General features: G+C 38.0%; 2 protein-coding genes across 3 annotated transcripts; both read right to left on the reverse strand.

Annotated features, from left to right (window-relative positions):
- Nucleotides 1-11: 11 nt before the first annotated feature.
- sxph (saxiphilin) lies at nucleotides 12-7,899 on the reverse strand. The gene is made up of 17 exons (XM_067504400.1): nucleotides 7,760-7,899; nucleotides 7,256-7,419; nucleotides 6,285-6,384; nucleotides 6,013-6,189; nucleotides 5,748-5,910; nucleotides 5,558-5,622; nucleotides 4,727-4,884; nucleotides 4,437-4,623; nucleotides 4,197-4,345; nucleotides 3,998-4,088; nucleotides 3,051-3,098; nucleotides 2,767-2,949; nucleotides 2,496-2,643; nucleotides 1,514-1,596; nucleotides 1,253-1,437; nucleotides 670-850; nucleotides 12-557 (listed from the first exon to the last, which is right to left on the reverse strand). Exons 1-17 carry the CDS (start codon nucleotides 7,812-7,814, stop codon nucleotides 514-516), a joined length of 2,181 nt encoding a protein of 726 aa, XP_067360501.1. The 5' UTR covers nucleotides 7,815-7,899; the 3' UTR covers nucleotides 12-513.
- sfi1 (SFI1 centrin binding protein) lies at nucleotides 7,537-17,962 on the reverse strand. 2 transcript variants are annotated; one of them, XM_067504390.1, is made up of 31 exons: nucleotides 17,365-17,962; nucleotides 17,212-17,283; nucleotides 17,003-17,113; nucleotides 16,414-16,508; nucleotides 16,197-16,314; nucleotides 16,002-16,104; nucleotides 15,747-15,903; nucleotides 15,434-15,595; nucleotides 15,244-15,317; nucleotides 15,065-15,157; nucleotides 14,892-14,989; nucleotides 14,343-14,409; nucleotides 13,803-13,933; nucleotides 13,595-13,676; nucleotides 13,334-13,512; nucleotides 13,144-13,219; nucleotides 12,746-12,841; nucleotides 12,567-12,643; nucleotides 12,355-12,457; nucleotides 12,158-12,254; nucleotides 11,294-11,454; nucleotides 11,138-11,212; nucleotides 10,755-10,829; nucleotides 10,473-10,649; nucleotides 10,175-10,383; nucleotides 10,017-10,100; nucleotides 9,651-9,927; nucleotides 9,443-9,509; nucleotides 9,204-9,348; nucleotides 9,013-9,112; nucleotides 7,537-8,470 (listed from the first exon to the last, which is right to left on the reverse strand). In XM_067504390.1, the coding sequence occupies exons 1-31, from the start codon at nucleotides 17,526-17,528 to the stop codon at nucleotides 8,297-8,299; spliced, it is 3,699 nt and encodes a 1,232-aa protein (XP_067360491.1). In that variant the 5' UTR covers nucleotides 17,529-17,962; the 3' UTR covers nucleotides 7,537-8,296. The 2 variants fall into 2 exon arrangements, with proteins under 2 accessions (XP_067360491.1, XP_067360492.1); XM_067504391.1 differs by having other exon boundaries at nucleotides 15,244-15,314; nucleotides 17,365-17,961.
- Nucleotides 17,963-18,263: the final 301 nt, after the last annotated feature.

The following is an 18,263-nucleotide window of genomic DNA, read 5'->3' on the forward strand; positions in this document are numbered from 1 at the left end:
CTTAAAAAAAGTTGACAGAAAAAGTGTATATTAACTTGATAGTTGTATAATTCACATAGAAATAAATTGTAGTCCTGAAATAATAGTAAATGCTTAACATGTAAACACCTATCAAAATTTGTACTAAAACCAGCTCTGGCTTGTTGCTTTATGTTTCATAACAGCTTTTAATCATGAAAAGTTTCAATCACCTTAGGTGATTGAAAAGTAAGGAGAGGATCAAAGACAATGTCATGAGTAGTTTATGTTATACAATTACCTTCATAAAAGTGCAGTTAATAGAATGAAAACTCAACTAAACTAATATTAGTAGTGGTCTCTCTTTGTCTTTAAAACAACATATTCCAAGCATCTTGGAGAACTTGCAACAGTTGCCTCATATTCTTCTGTCATCTTACATGGATCCCAATATCTTGTTGTGCATGAAAAGAGATCCAGCAGAGTTCTTTGTGTCCACGACTAGTTATTGCAGTCATCAGAAACAAATATACATGTTGAATGTTCATGTTCATGTTAGAATATGCTGCACACATCTTGTTTGCAAAACTCCAAGATATCTGTTGTAAGGCAAATGAAAGTATACATGAATACTGTGAAAGAGTTATATATTTTTACTTGCATATTTTACATCCATTATAATCAACTCTGTGTGGGTGATTGTGGTCATACCGGAGTGTGTGCAGTTGAAGACGGTTTCTGCATGATTATAAAACTCTTCTCCAAGGATGGAGCGGTAGTCCATGTGGCTTGTGTGGACAAAACACTGTGTTGCATCTTTAAAAAGCAGATCGCTCTCTCCATATGGCTGAGACTCAAAGAGGTTGAACTCAGCGTTTGCTGCCAGTGTTTCCTATATGGTAAATTGTAAATGAATAAATACAAACACATGTTGCCCCTGCGCAACATCAATAACACAAACCGAAATTGTTGTCTATTTTTGCATTCTGCAGTGCAAAAAGCTGGGTTTTTTTCCGGGTTATTGTGAGCATTCATCAGAAGTTGAGGTAATGTGGTCGTGACTTTGGCTTCTATTTGACCTCAATAATAATAAATAATAATAATAATAAAACCGTGACATGAAAATAACAGGTGGCATGGTGGTGGAATTTTTTGTGCTGCTGCATCCCCAGCAGGCTGTGGCCTCTCTGTGTGGAGTTTGCATTTGCTCCACCTGCTTGTCTGTGTTTACTCTGGGTACTCCGGTATCCTCCCACAGTCCAAAGAAATACATTTTAGATTTTAGAAAAATTACCTGTGACTTCATGAGAAAATCATACACTCGTGCTGTGAGCACGGGCCGTGTCATGATGCTGTTCGGTGGAATGAGCCCGAGGTTGCAGCTCTCCCACTCTGACAATGGAGCCCGGCGACCATCATCACACAGCAACTCAAAATCTGGTGACATCCATCCCTCCCCCCAACCAGTAGAGCTCAGACCTAAAGGACATAACAAAAGCATAACACAAACATACAGTATGTGCTACTATTAGTGTGTTCATCTTAAACGTCTCACTGAGGATGTTGGCCTGAAGGTTGTGCTGCTCAAGGAAGGCCACATCTCCGTAGCTTTTTCCACCGGGATCTCCAACCAAACACCTATGAATAACAAGCAAGGGTTAATTCATTTAATTGCATTTAAAACTACTTTATCACATAGCTCTAGTAGCATCCAGATGTAGAGATATTTTTGTTCCATATGTACAAGGACCAAAATGGGCTAATATTTTCCATGAAATGTTAAAATTTCTCAGTTTAAACAATTTGTATTTCCAGTCTTCAGTAACTGGATCTACCACACTGCCCAGTGTTTTGTCGTTGCTTCTTGTTACACTTCTTTTCTCTCTCCACTCTGAATTCAGTACAACTGGTCAAGTCAGATCACTGCTCACCCTGAGCCTGGTTCTATCAGAGATTTCTTCCAATAATTGGAGTTTTTCTTCCCTAACATCACCTTACTGCTCGCTTAAGGAGAATTTGTTCTTTTTCTATAAATATGTATAAGCTTGAATTTATTATTTAACTTGCCTGGATACGATTATTGTTGTGAACTGGCACTACATAAATAAAACAGAATTTAAAATTTGGACTACACTAAATTTTTTTACATTAACAAAGCATCAAATGATCCCACCTGTGAAACGTGACGAACCCAGACAAAACTTTATTATTACTGTTATTATTATTATTATTATTATTATTATTATTATTATTATTATTATTATTAGCAGCAGGATTAGTAGTAGTCAACAATTTGGTAGTTCCCCCTTTTTTTTTAGCAAATTTATTTTTATTTTTTACTGGGTAGCCAGCAGTTTTACTAATTGGGTTGCCTCTCACTAGTTGTTTTTTTTTTAAGTGAAAATAACTGTACAAACAAATGTATCTCAAAGCCTGGATACCACTAAAGGAGAGGGGGAAATATAATTGTTCATATTTTAGTTAAACTGCATTTTTAAATTGAAGGTGAATAGAAAACCCTATTTTAGGTAAGCTACCTTAAAGCCCCCATGTTCCCATAGTAACGCTCATTGTGATGATCAGCACAGCGCTTGGTTGCAGCCTCTCCTGTGCCTCCCACACACACTTTACAGAGATTCCCCTCCGAGCCAGGAAGACAGCCTTTCCAAAATACTGTGTTGTACACTGAGAAAACACAAAGTGGCATTTAGTTTGAAATACTCATACAACAAGCTCTAGCCAATAGCAGGGACTATAAACAGTGATTTAACATGAACATTTTCTTGCACAATATACTGGATACAGTACCTTGGTTTGGATCACAGGGGGAGCTGCTGTTACGCTCTATGCTCAGTATGTGTCTGTATGGCAACAGCCAGCCAGCAGGGCTGTACATGTGGCCATGACAGGAGCGCCGCCCCCCAAGGTTCCCGAAAAAAACATTCCTGTTTGAGTGCTTTGCCACAGCCACACCCACCACTGAGGGCAACACTGATGAGAGGAACAGCAGTGGTTTTAATGTACAGACAATAATGGCATATGATTCATACAAGAAGTTACTTTACTGAAGGTGTATTTTGGGTTTATTTTACCATCTGTCTCTAAGTGACCTAATCCTTCATCAAGTACACATCTTCTTCCTAGAAGAGACCAAGCACAAGTTAACAGATATTTTAAATTACTTCAAGAAAGGCAGTGGATTTAATGTTTTTTTACTTTTTACTTTTCAAAGTGTAAAATGTTGGGGATTATTTCCCCACATCTATTCCCCCACATCTAAAAGTAAAGTTGACTTAATGACTGAAGTGCATTCGTATTAATATAACCAAAAATAATTGAATATGGTGTTAACGTGGTGCATGAGAAACCCTGTTCTCGTCCCTGTTTACATAATTATAATAGTATGCAGACTTCTCACACTTGTTGTGCAGGTGGTTTAAGCCATTAAAATCTCAACGTTACATTTACTTACTGACTGTGTAACCTCAGCAGTTAAGAATGAACAAAGTTTGATTTGTGGCTGCCCAAGCTTTGCTGCATTTATCAAGCTCTGCTGGATTTAAAATACAGTGTGTGTAATTCTTAATTATGTCTCTTTGTTTCAGCATATTAATTATCTTTTGGATGGATGGATTATATATTTTACTGGCCAACTACTATGTAACCTAAGTTGACAACAAATCTGGGAATATGGTAGAGACTCATTTGTTAGCCATCCACAGTAGCATAACCAGGTTTCCAGAAAATTTAAATATTATGTTTAAATAATTCATAAGCAGCCTTCACTTTAAAACCAGATCATAAGCACTTATAATAATGAATAAATATTTTACATACTACATGACCAAAAGTGGGGCCAGAGGGGTGGTCTAAAATTGTTTTTTGAGTTTAAAATCTTTTAAATCATTTTCTGAATGGTCCACTATTTTGAGCATGTACCTCAGCCGGGCCACCCAAATAAAAATGTTGTGGTTCCACCCGTGTATATGACACTGTGCCTATATTATTATTTAAGGATATACTGTAAATGATGTCTTACCATAATATTCTGTGACCACAGGGACAAGGCCACATTTCCCTGCAATAAATGTGTGAGTTGCATCCAATGAAACAGCGTCCACCTCATCCCTCTGCAGTAAAATGCAAAACACAGGTGGCTGGATTTTGTACAGTAAAGAAGTACTCAACAGAGTGTAGGGAGCATAATATCCTCATGTACTGCCATTTGCATGACTTACCTTAATTTTCTCAATACAATCGCGCATTGAAACTGCTCTGACACACACCAGCGGGTCTGACTTTATACTGAGAGCCCACTGTTCACATTTTTTCTGTTCTGCATGGCTGATACAGCACCATCGCACAACGCTGTCCTCCAGTGAGCTTCCTGCACACATAAAGGTTCATTGACACCATACTGTCTGAATCTAAAAATTCTAAAACTGGAAAAAAAAAAAAACACCAATAAAGATAGGCACCTTCATGACCAAGACCTTTAAGGAGAGCCACATAATCCAGCCCCAGCACCTGACTGACATCTATGTCATCTGGAAGAACAGCAAGCTTATTTGTCACATCTTTAAAGAGAAGATCATTTTCCCCAAAGGTCGATGAGTTGAAGAGTTGAAACCGCTGCTTCTCTCTTCCTTGCTGGCCAAACAGCATCTAAATAATGATAAAGAATCTTTTTTTCATAAGGATAAAAGGACAAGTATAGTTAATAAACTTGGAAACTTGGGATAAGACAAGAACTGAACAAGACATGTACCTGCAGGGTCACTAGAAATTTGCGAGCGACCTTGCGAAAGTTGAATCTGGTGACCATGCCTCCTCCTGGACCACGACCCAGATTACAGTTTCTGTAGTGGCTGAGAGGAGCTTGTGTACCATCAGTACATAGTAACCTGAACTCATTGCTATGACTCTCTGAGACAAAACAGTAAAAACAGGGTTGAATACATATAGTAACAATAATTTGAATAATGAATTCTCAGTCAGCAGAATTATGGGTTAATGGTTTTCAATCTCATATTTATTAAACAATTCTGCTGTACTGACTACAGGACAGTGATCCTGCAATGACTGGTGTGTTTAAGCTTGATCTTTTATACTCTTTTATATCGATTTTGCGAAATTTTGCATTTATATATCTACCATAAACACAATTTTACTAATAAATTCAACTATGATTTTAATTTCTTAATAGGATTTTTGTGACGATGGAGAAAAAGTACTAAATTTAAGTCTGACAGTTAATACATTTAATACTACGCCACAACCTTTCCAAGTACTGGACTAAACTGCAAGGTACCCTACATGTTTGTCTTTTATTGGGGTACACTATCTAACTGTAGTTTGGTTAGTCATTCTAAATATTTTTAGGTATTTCAATAATTTCAGGAAAATAGTTGGTATTATTTACCAACTATTTTCCTGAAAGCTGAAAGCTGATTAGAGGGAGAGGGATATGATGGAAGATTTGCTCTGAAACGGAGGAAGTTGTGAGGGTCTCAAAGCCTAAATGTAGCAAAGGTTTTTCTAATTGTGAAAAGAATGAAACCATCTTAAGGCTCTACAGAGGCAGCTTTTTGTTGTTCACCTTTAAAACTTTCAAGAGCTAAATGGTCCACAAATGCAACATCTCCTGCCCCAGTCCTGAGACATCTGTGAGAGATTAATAGGGGTAAGAGGAGAAATGCATTAATGTTTTTAATGTTGCTTCACTTTTTTAAATATAGCAAACATGGTGCCCTGAGTCAAGGGTTTGTTGATCTTTTTTATGATCTAACCTCAGGGCTCCCTGGCTATTGTAGAAGGGTTCACTATGGGATGTTTCACAATGGTAATTCTTCTGGCGAATGAAAGACTTTTTGCCTCTGCACAGAGTGCACAGAGAAGGTGCCATGGCAGCTGCCCCAGGAACACAGCTGGCACTGAAGAAGGTACTAACATCTGCTTGACGGGAAAGAACAAAATCAAGGAGAAAAAGGAAAAAAAGAAAAGGGAAGGGGACTGTACAATTTTATTAGTTGCAGCTGATAATGGCCCTATTACCTTGGCTAAGTGGGTGCTCCTTTGACCAGTTAAGGTAGTTTCTGGATAATAGGAAGCCAAGTGGAAGACTCCATCCAGCAGTCCATCGTACCCCACTGTGACAAGCCCTGTGGCCTTGCAGGGATCGTATGTCCATGCTGGTGTTTCTCACCACAGCCACAGAGTGAATACAACCTCCTGCAGTGTAGACACAGGTGGACATATGTAGACATGCATACTCACTCAGACACTGGTGCTCTGGTTTCTCTGTCAGAAATGTGAAGTAAACAAACCTTCGCTGTATATCTCCTTGGCGATGGCAACAAGGCTGAACTGCTTCACAGCAGAATATACTTCTCCTGCATCTAATGTCACAACGTCAGCACGGTTTCCCTGAAACATAATGTTGACCAAAAAAACTTTACGGATTTTACGGAGAGTAACTTAATAGCAATTCTTTCTACTGTAATGCTCTGTCAGGAACCAAACACCTAAAGTCAATTCATTGTACAATTTGTGGGTTTGCAGCCCCTTCATTAGCTTTTCTCCATTGGCTTCCCATAAAATCTACAATAGAATCTGAAACACTCCTTTTTACATAGTAAGCTAATGGTTAAGCTCCATCATATCTAAAAGACCTAATAGAACCATATCAACCAATCCCTTTCTTCCTCTCTTCCCTACCCCACATTTATGTCATCACTTTGATATTAACCTTGTGCCTTCTTTCCCCCGTAGTTGTGCTTCTCCCTCTCTCTGTAGGTATGTATGTGTGTGTGTGTGTCTATATAAATAAAGCTAAATTAACTGAATTAAAAAAAATATTACATGATTTAAATTTACTGTGATATTTACATAAAAAAACTTTGGTAACTTGGATTCTGTTTGGTTGGACTTTTCTCGGAGGGCTGACAATACTCTAATTTCAAAGCAATGATTAATTTATTGCTTTGTATTGTATTTTAAGAAATAATAGCCCCAAATTGTAAATTTCTCTTAATCGGTTCGGCCTGAAGATTTGAGACAATTGTTTTTACTTTCTACACTATTACTCACTATTACCACTACTACTCACCCTGTCCTCAGCTAGAGATGTCACTTTTGAAGCTTCATAGGAAGAATTGTTTATGTAGAATCAAATATGGATTCACTGTTCCCATTTGACTGCCATAATGGTGGTGCAATGAATATACTGATCCTTTTGCTAAATTGCAACTAGATCTAAAACAATGAAGCTCCACATTCAAGATGAAAGATCTCTCACCCTGATCCTCTCGATACAGTCAGTTGTGCTGGATGCCCGTATGCATGAAAGTCTAGCAAAATCTGCCACAATAGGTTGAGGTAGCACTGCCATTAGAGCTTTAGCCAGTTCTGCACATTTCCTTTGTTCAGGATCTGACACTGTGCACCACCGCACCTTCTTAGCTGTTGCGCAAGGAATGATTCAAAAAGTCCATACAAGGCAGTCAGAAGAGTATTATGCAGTTCATCTGATATAACATTTTGTCATTTGCCAACATAACATGCGCTTGCATTTACAGATGCAGGTAAAAAGAATTTATTTGCATTAATTAATTAAAGTCATCTTTTCACATTAGTAAAATGAGTTAGCAACGCTTACATAATGTTAAAATCTGTATTAAGAATGCCCTGAAGTGCAAGAAGCCCAAAAAAAAAGTGAAACGTGATCAAACGTGAAAACAAAGTAGTTGTAAAACACTGAATGTCACAAAGAGGCTGAAGGTGAGCATAAAATAACACATACCCCTGATGCAGCAGACAAACATAAAAAAGAGCAAAATGGGATAAAGTCCTTGCATTCTGTCCTGTTGTAGATCAATGATTCGGACAAATCTGTCTCATGAAGTCAGCTGAACACTTTCCTTTCCGTTGGTCTGAAAACTAATATTCCTGCGCCAATTTTAGAGGCACTGGCACTAACGGGATAATATAAAGCCCATTGCGCAAGAGCCCCTCCTCTGAAAAAAGTTAAATCACTTTTTGCTCGCATATGGAAAATATTTAGCACCATCTGTCACAAAGACAACCCCTATCAAATGTTTCGCCAAACTTACAGTGTCGATGCCGAGGTAAAGGCTCATTTAAAATTCTCAGCATATCCCATACTATACAGTATATTTAGATATTTACCATTACCTGGACATGAAGGTCTCCATTTTCCTTATACAATTTACACAGTATTGTGATTCAATTCTCAAGTCAGTCTTCCAATTATTTTAGGTTACAGGCAAAATAATCTCAAGGTGTATTTAGTTTGGGAGTGTGTGAGCACTTTCTTCTGTCAGGTTGTGAATCCAGGCTGTGCAGTTTCCATCTCTTCTATTTTTTTAAAAAGAACACAAGCTCCTGAAGTATGGAGGACAGTCTGTAAATGTTGGATTCTCTTTGCATGAAGCAGCATTGTTGGTTTTCTATTTGCCAGTTTGATGGAAAGTCTGTCCATGCGCTCCTCCAGCTGCCAATATAAAAAACATCAACTGAGACACAGTGACTTTGTATAGTTCACCCTTTCTTTACTTTTTCACAAACATTACTGTTCAAATGAGGCTAAGGAAGAATGCATGCAAAATGTAAGCTATCAGTGTTTGTCATTTTCAGAAGTTGGCTTTTCAATTAGTAGTTGGCTATTTCAATTGACACAGCAACTCAAATGTATTGTTACTTATTGTACAGTAAAACATCTGAGCAATGAAAAACTCATGTCCAGATTGGTGTTATTGTGTATATACTTTTCTCTAACACTGTACGTATATGTATTTGTTATTTCTAGATAGGTTTAGTTTTAAAATTCTATCCACGAGAAATAATGCAAAAAGCTGTCTTAGTATTGACAGTTCTCCAGCATATTTTCCAGCCTGTGCTGAAAAACCAAAAAGGATTGTTGTAAGTTAAGCTAGCAGGATAGTTAGATGTTTGAGAGACAAAAATCAAATACAAAATCAGTGATTTATTAGAATGTAATATAAATTACAAACCAAAAATGTTTTATCATCTTACCTCCTTCAATTCTTCACAAATCTCATTTTTTATTATTTGTTCTTCTTTTCCGCTGGTCTGCAGCCAACTCTCTAACACCTCTTTTAGTTTCTGCCATGCACTAAAAGGACACACAATCAAACATTAATTACTATGGTGACAATATGTACACAACGAAGATGGAAAAAACTGGTATTGTTCTTGCTTCTTACTGGAGCTGCTTCCTGTCCTGCTGGAAACTCTTCATGTCTATCTGAATGTTCAGCAGTTCTCTTGTCAGAGCTGAAGCTGAATCAACTGCTTCATCTTCAACACAATGAACCTCGGTTTCTCCAGTGGAGGCTCTCAGATGTATGTCTTAAAGTACCATCAAAAGAGTTGTTTTGAATATGAGGTGTATAAAACAAAAACAAGTCATTTTGTGGGGAAATTGCAAGTGTAGTTACAATACCTGAATAAACTGGAGAGCAATGTTTAAGCAGAGCATCTTCATGACCTGAGCTGCATGTTTTTCCCAACTTGAAAAAAACAAACAAACAAACAAAAAAACAAATAAGCAAAGAAACAACCAAAAACAAACCAATTATATAACCAAAATCGAGAAATTTCATCTATTGCTTCAAGGTAACTGATATAAGGTAATAACAGCTTATTATTACCGTAATTTGTCTCCCAGTGGTCATGAAGGCAGAAGGAGGTAAAAGAAGGCCTTCAGTTTGAGTAGGGTATTGGCTGAGATAAGGGGAGTCCACAGTGGACATGTGAGGCTCAGAGGGTGACACATGACATGTGTCAGTGTTCCGACGTGTGAATGTAGCAGGGACAGCAGGAAGGAGGGAGGAAATAACTGTGGAATGGTTATACTGTGAAGAAGCACTGAAGTCCAAGAGATTTGGAGCTGAATCAACACCAGTAAAGTTAAATGTCTTCTGGATGCTAGAAAAAAAAAAAAGGTAAAACCATTTGCCAGTGACTGCTGAAATATTTTTAACATATTTTATGTTTTTTCAAATTAGGATACTTACCTATTATGTGTCAAGAATTTTTGTGGAGACTCTAAGAGTCCAGCATGGCGGCGTGGTTGACGTCGAGGCATATGAAGAGGAAGCCTGTAGAAAAGGACAAACTATAAGAGTCCATGTATTGAATGTAGACTCATAATTGGTCAGAATCTTAGGCTCACAGCTTGCTAAGCACTTCATCTTCAGCATCCATCAGCTCCATTGTGTCAGATGAGGAAACTTCATTCGGTTCAGGTGTAGTCACACAGAAGGTCACACTCTTTTTTAGTTGTTGCCCATGGATCTTTTTCTGCCCTCTGGATTTACAGAGCGCCCGCTGCTTCCACCGCATAGCACAGCGCTTAACTACTCTCTGGAGTTGACGGGATCTCTGCAGGATATGGGCAGATGTGATGCAATAATATGCAATGAAAGTCTAAAATTGTAATAAAAGTACTAAATCCACATACCAATACACACCTGCTCTTGGCTATACTGTGTAAGGCTCGTTGTAAGATCATTCATGTGAGCAGCATATGTGAGGATGCACGTCACACCCTCCTTCAGCAGCTGGTCTCTGTAGACCTGCGCAGCTCTGGCTGCCTGCTCCTGTTTCCTGTGCTGCTCTGTGACCCACAGCCTCCATCTATACAACACCTGCAGCAGGTTCACCCAGAAACATCAAGATACATTGAGCCCTAACTCTACTTTATAATTCTGTGTTCAATTTTCTTGTCAGGCCCTGGATGAAGAATGTGTTACCTTGGCCTGAAGAGTATGAGACCAATGCCAGAGTGCTAGCTCTGTCTGCTTGGTTTCTTTCCGTCTGTGCTGCAGCTGTTAACAGGAAGTAAAACAAAGTCAGGCTAACTGCTGTAAATCAAATCACACATACTGGTATAAGAGTCATCAACATCTATAAATACAACAATTCCCAACAATACAGAAATCCCCACTTTCAGTACTAATACAGGACAAAATCGAAAAATACTGAATCTAACTAGTTGTTTAGTTTGTATTTAAACCTCACAAAACATGTCTACAAGGTATACAGCTATTTTTACTAGGCTGATTGCTATTCCTCATGATGAGTGTAAAATCTGCAGTATATTTTTAAATGATTTGCATGTGATATATTAACAAACCTTCATTTTCCACTGTTCAAAGTAGATCTGATACATTTTTAATCTCAGCAACAAGACTCCTTGTCGTTTCTTCACCTGTGAAATAATCACATATTTAAGAATTCATAATACAGGATCTGGCTTTGTTTAATGCTAACAAGATAATCAGGTATAAACCTTATATTTTCGATTTTGGTAGTGTAGTTTATTCCACATTGTCAGTGCTTTAAAAAGGAGTTTGGAGTTATAGTGCTGTCTGGCTTTTTCCAAACACATCCTCTCTCTTCGAGCCTCTCGGGTTTGTTTCCTCCAATGTCTGAAAGACTGCACCAGTCGCACTAAAAAAAAAGGAAACATCAAGCTAGAAGATGTGGAACAATTCATATACACAAATTATTCTTTACCGTAGAGCAAAACACTAAACCATTCTAGTTGCCAAATCTGTGGCGAGAACATGTGGCAAATAAACTGTTATGAGTTGCAGACAATTGTCTGCATTTGTTCAAGACACCTGGAGTGTCAAGAATCTTCAAGAATATTTAATTGGGAAAAAAATAACGTGTTTTTGTTGTGAATCATTAAAATTTGTAATACACAATTATATCTGTTGTCTATGTCATTTGTACCTTTGAGTGTGAGAGCACATCCAATTGCATAAAAGAAATAATCTGCTCCAATTAACCCTTGATAGCTGATAACATACTTTCAAACAAACTCTCTGGACACTTCATTAGGTCTGCTTAATGTAATGCAATCCCGCCCTGCTACGAATGCTACTTTTACAAGGTGAAATTTCTCAGCTTTATTACTGAGGTCATGGTGGGTCTCTGAGATCATAGCATTAGACTGTACAAGTTTACCTAAGGTAAACCAGTGAGTGTACATAGTCATAGGGTTTTATATATAGTCATATATGAAAAGTCAAACCCATAAAAATGTTTTTTTCACCTGCCAGTTTTGTTGAACTGTAAGTCACAGAAATACAATCTGTTACCGAACTCCACATGTAAATTGAGTTACAAATCGGAGTGGTGCTGTTACCTTGGTTTAAGGACTTCTGAGCTCTGCTGACTGCTTCCTCCTGTTGATGGCGCTTTAACACTGCATGTGTTGCTGCCTCTCTCCACGCAGAAAACACCTTAATTAGGGTTTTTTTTTTAAAAAGCATTCAGCAATCGACTGACAAAATAAATCATTATAGTAGGTTTGAGAATGACAGCAACAGATAGATTTATAACCTTAAGTTGCAGGAAATGCTTAAAGTGATTGTGAGCTTGTTGCTCCCTGAGCCGAACCTCTGCCAGCAGCACAGTGTTGTCCCTCCACACTGACAGAGCCACCCTGGTGAGACAGACTGATGATACTGACACACACCACTGAATTGTAGATAAAGCCAAACCTTGATTTCAGATTTTAACTTTAAATCTAGGCAGTAGGTACTTTAAAATACCTGAGGAAGTGCTGTGTTTGTTGTCTGTGACGGTCTTCGACATATGCATAGATGTGAGACATCTGCAGGTGATATGTCTGTGAATACAGCAAGCCACAGTGTATCAGCTTTCATAATATCTTTATGGCTCCTGGATTGTCATGTTGCTGTTGTATAATCTGTAACTGATACTTATGTACCTTCCAGGCCACAAATGTGTGTTTGAGAAGTTTAACTTCATGGTAATGCTGCATCTGGTCTAGTTTGCTTTTCTTCACTCTCTGGCTTTGAACAAGCTGATAAAACACACAATATTAAAACAAATAACATTAGGTTTGTTTAATGATTTAAAAAAAATGCTAGCAGCTATACCAATTAGGTTATAACTTATAATGTTCCAGAAGACAGTAATCATTTTTCACTTCACTTCACAAGCGATCAATAAATAGACCAATTTAACTTGATTAATGAATTGATAATTAAAGTAAGGTGCCGTTGAACTAAAACACACAAGAATAACTTGGAATGAGCTTGTAAACAGGATCCATTAAAGGTCTTGTAATTTTGAACAAAACAGAACAATCGGCACAGAAAGCACCTTTTTCCATTTTTGCACAGCCAATTTCATGCAGCGCAGGTTACCCTGATGACATGCTTGCTGCTCTCGGTTTCTTCTGAAATGCAAACAAACACACAAACAAACAAGTCTGTCAGCTAAAAGCCCTTGAAGCTCACAGCTCCAGTGTACCTGTACTCAAACAAAGCAATCAGCACTACATTTGCCTTACCTGTCTCGAATATCACTGCCATTGTCCTTCCACTGCATCAACGTCCTATGAAGAAGTCTGTGTCGATAAAGATGATGTGACACTTTCTCCTTCTCTTCCTCGTTGATCTGCTGCTGTGTCCTTTGCCTCCAAAGGGACCAAGCTCTCTGCATATGGCAGTGTTTCTTATGAAGAATTGCCTGTTAAGCAGTTAACTGTCAGTGTCTGATGTACAGCAATGCTCTTAATCAACAATATAGTTTTAATCTATAGCTGACATACCATCTGCTCATTAAGCATCTGTTCCCTGTGCTTTTCTGACTGCCCCCACCAGGTGTAAAATACCCACATGTACTGGCGCTGCCTGATAATAGAGACACAAATCATGTTCTGTAGGGGCCACAGACTGATCTGTTATACAGAGTTAAGTACAAGTATAAGAAAAAACACAAGACTTACGCAAGTAAGTCTGGAGGATAAAGCAACTCACCGATTATAGATTTCTGCCTTGTGTCTTCTTTGTTTATTGAGTTTCCCTTGCAGAGTGAACTCAACCCATGAGTTGAAACAATGATGTAACATGCGGCCTGCAAAGCAAATGTCTGCAGTATGCTCCAATTCCTGTAAGAAAGCATGCTGTTTCTTTAGTTTAGAGTTAAACTATATGTACCTAGGAACCCTTTGAAAAATAGATCCTTGGCTTCACATGTTTCTTTAAATCCTGGTTAAATAATAACAAAATTAAAATATATAAATATACAGAGAAAGAGAGAGAGCGAGAGAGAGAGAGAGAGAGAGAGAGAGAGAGTTGACTATGTGTTTCAGTTCTAAAATGTAGAAAATTATATATTGTGCTCAGATGTTTTGTAATGGGGTAAATATCTTAATCAATATCTACTTTAGATTGTCCTAAGTCTCATTTGCAAAATAAATCTATATTTTATAAATATAATCTATATAATAATAATCTATATGATTTATAAAAATGTCTCTTTTGTAAATAATACTGTGTTTGTCCTACTGGCAATACCTGCATGTGTCTCTGTTTAGCAAGTTTCTCCCTCCAGTGGTAAAAACAGCTTTCCAACAGGGACGTTCTGTCAGGAGAAAAAAGTAAAAATCAAAATATTAACCAAAAATGTTGTTTCCATATTAAGCCCAGTTAAATCCAATCCCAGTTTTCATTGAGAAAGGGGTAGGGGACACTCTGGACAGGTCGCCAGTCTATCACAGGGCTGACACACAAAGACAGACAACTATTCACACTAATGTTAACACCTACAGTGCAATTTAGAATCACCAATTAACCAAATATGCATGTCTTTGGGTTGTGGGACGAAACTGGAATACCCAAGGAGAACATGCAAGTTCCACACAGAAACACCACAAATGGCCAATGGGTTGAAACCTATGACCGTCTAGCTGTGAAGTGGGATTCCTAATCCATCATAGTGCCCACAAAGGAAAGCAAATAAATGTGTGCTACTGTACAATGTGTATATGCGTTTCTGTATGCCAACGAATAGACTGTTTACTCCAGGGAAAATGTAGCTAAAGGTAGAAAAAAAAGAAAAAGCACCTGTACTTTGTCTGTGCCATTTCTGTTACTAGTTGAAAGCTCTTGTCTTCAGCTTCCTCCAGACAGTCCTGCCACAGCTTCCAATATTTACTTAACACCTACAAAAAAAACCATGCATAAAACTTCAAATCAACTTCAATACAAACTTAAGTATTTAACAAGTGCTCAGTTACAATTTGATAATGATGCTGGACAGCCATGTTGTTGTTCAGTCTGTGTGTTTTGTTCCAGATTACGTTAAGAGACAGCCCCTGCAATCCAGCACTCTGCAAAAATAACATGTGCAGTGATTAACACATGAAACAACTGCATCCTGTACTTAATTGTAATTGCTTTATCTTTTGATCTTTACCAGTAAATGATGATGGTGATGTTGACTCGCCATGTGGTTTCTTTCAGCTTCTTCTCTGCACAGTTTCACATCTACTGATCAGCTCAAGAATCAAACAACATTCCTGATAATTACAAGCACTTACTATACTACAGTGGGCGATTACTAATGAAACTGAAAGATTTATTAATTTACTATAATAATAGGATACAAGCTTTCCATTGCTCCAATGCTCTCCGCTGAGTGCTTTGTATGGCCAAATGGCTTGCAGCTTGCAAGCGCTCCTCTTCGCTCCATCTGCGATGCAACACATCACTCCACCTACTCCAAAACGTCTTCACAAGACTGAGATAACAAGCATTCTGAGCCCCAGCTTAAAAAAACAAACAAAAATAAACACATACAGAAAGTGAATAGCTAATGAGCCATTTGACACATTAACAGGCAGTAAAATATGCATGATACGTAGCATATGGATGATCTTTTACTTTATTAAATGTTAGGACAGGTATGTTTATAATTACCTTCTAACTGTTTTTTGGTTTGGCGAAAAGATACATAACTCATCCACTGATGCAATGTTTTTCTTTTAAGTCTTAGGGTGAAGTGAAGTGAAGCTATGGCTGCTTTCTCTTTCTGGCAACAAGCGGCTGTGTGTATTTTTTTCCACCTAAGCCAAGCCTTTAACAAAACGTAGCGCAAAAAGAAATGAGTTTTTATAACAAGAAAAATATGAGTGAAGATACACAAGTTAGGAGTATGTCGGACAACATCTTTACCCTTCTCTGTAAAGTCAGAGCATATTGTTTCTGCACTTGGACCTCCAAATTGTAAAGGTCATGACACTGCTGCAGCCTAGCCCGCCACAAGTTCCATGCAGAACTGCTCAAGTTTAATAAAAAAAACTGAGTTAAAACCATGGCTTACTACACCTTATAAGTGCAGGTTTTACTTTTTATATAGAATAAACTTACAAAAGAGTTCTGAATCTGTTTTGCTCAAACGCTGATTTAAACATACTGTTCTTCATTCGCTTCATCTCGGTGAAAACCTCCCACCTGTCCCAAGCAAGACGCATCTGTTGCCTGTCAGCTGGTTAAGGGAAAAAAGTCATTGATGACACATCAGCTTCATTTGATATCTGACACATTGGATTATGTGAGATTACATATACTCTCATTTGTAGCATACCAAATGATTGAGCATTTTGCAGTTTGCTCTTCTTTACCCTTTGCAGTGACAGAAATGTTCGCCATCTTTGTAATACCAAGTTATACAGAAAATACCTGAAACATAGAACCCATAGTTAGCATTTTAAAATCACCAGCTCAGTCTTCTACAGGTCCCCATAAGAATGAGAAATTAACAGATTATATCATGTATGATAACATGTCTGACAAAAGATTAGCTCAAAATCTTTTTTGCATCACACAAACATAAACTGCAACTAACTAAGAGAAATATATGATATCCAACAATGTCATGTGTGCCCGGACTCAAACCAAGGGGGTTGCAGTTGTGTTTATGTGGTTTTTGTCTTTACCCCTTGACTTACGTATGCCACCTCTTATGTACAATTTTAATCCAAAAGTAAGTTATTACTTCACTACACTTGTCAAAGAGATATAATAAAAAGCACAATATTCTCTTTGATTTACAGTCGAGCCAATGTGTCAAGTAGCAAACAATGAATACTTTAGAGTGCAAATACCTCAAAACTCTGCTTAATTACATTACTTGAGTAAAAAGAGTGAGTAACAAGCCACCACTCTGTCCTTACCTGTAGTGACACTCTGCCCGCATCATAAGGCTCCACTCCCTCCTATATGTCCACCACTCTTCTCTCCATCCTTCAAAAGCTCGTCTCAGGACCACATTGTCATGATGAAACCTGCAACACAAGTTTCCTAAATTTAGAGGATACAAGTTCATATACATTTACAATAAACGTGCCAAACAAACTAAACATTGGTAAAGGTAGCAAATCACTTGGCTTTATGAGGAAGAACTCTGCCAAAGGTATTCCGCATCCATATTTTCAGGAACTTTCTCGCCAAGTGCCTATAGGGGTTAAAAACGATAGACGTTATTAGTGACCAAAGCAGTAAACTTAAATGCCCCCCCAAAAAAGTGTCTCTGGACCTTATTCGCAGCTCCTTGAGTCTTCCACCTCTATTCCAGTTGTATCCAACTCTGTAAGGAATCTTTTTGGTATGAACTTTACGAACTTGTCTTGTTTCACCATCGGGTCTGGCACAGCTCGTTTTGGGTCGTTCTGGATCTGGCTTTTTTATGTTACTATACATTGTATTACATTCAGTTACGCCAAGTTACAGAAGTGACGCATCGCAGTCGATTCTGAAGCAACAGAGACCAACACTTTGCTACGCCTTTAAGCTTCTGTACATAGTACACATTATTCATTTGTATGTAAAAGAAATGTCGCGCATATTTTTCATTGTCACGTAAACTCGGGCGACACATAGGAGTCTGCTTAAGACAATCTGTTGTCAACGTCAACAAGCGCCGAACACAAGGAGCATTTAGTTTGGTATTTAGAAAATAAAAGTCTCTCTCTGGGGTTTTTTACAATGTTCAACAATCTTTTCGGTCTAGCACTGCATTAACTGTTATAAAACTTTCTCCCTATACAATCCGAATACAATCACACTCGTAGTACGATATACGGAGCTGAAATTCAGAAAAGCGCATCGGGTCCTTTCAAAGTAACGTCTACCTAAAATGTTAATCCTGGACAGCCGATGAGGGCGGGGTGTCATGTTCTCGCCAGAAGCAAAAGGACATCACAATGAATGAAACAAAATCGAACACCCCCCCTCCCAACAGGCAATAGATGCCCCAGTTAGTGCCGCAACTGGTCTACATTAACGTTATGTGTTATTTACAGTATTACAAAGCAACTTTAAGTTTAGATTTAATATTTGCATGGAAACGAGCTAATCGTACCATGTAATTTCTATACAGTGTTTTATTTTTTTAAATGCAACAGAGCCGACGCACACTAGGCTTAGAAATTCTAC

The sequence above is a fragment of the Channa argus genome, chromosome 5, assembly GCF_033026475.1.
Source record: "Channa argus isolate prfri chromosome 5, Channa argus male v1.0, whole genome shotgun sequence".
Classification (NCBI taxonomy): domain Eukaryota; kingdom Metazoa; phylum Chordata; class Actinopteri; order Anabantiformes; family Channidae; genus Channa; species Channa argus.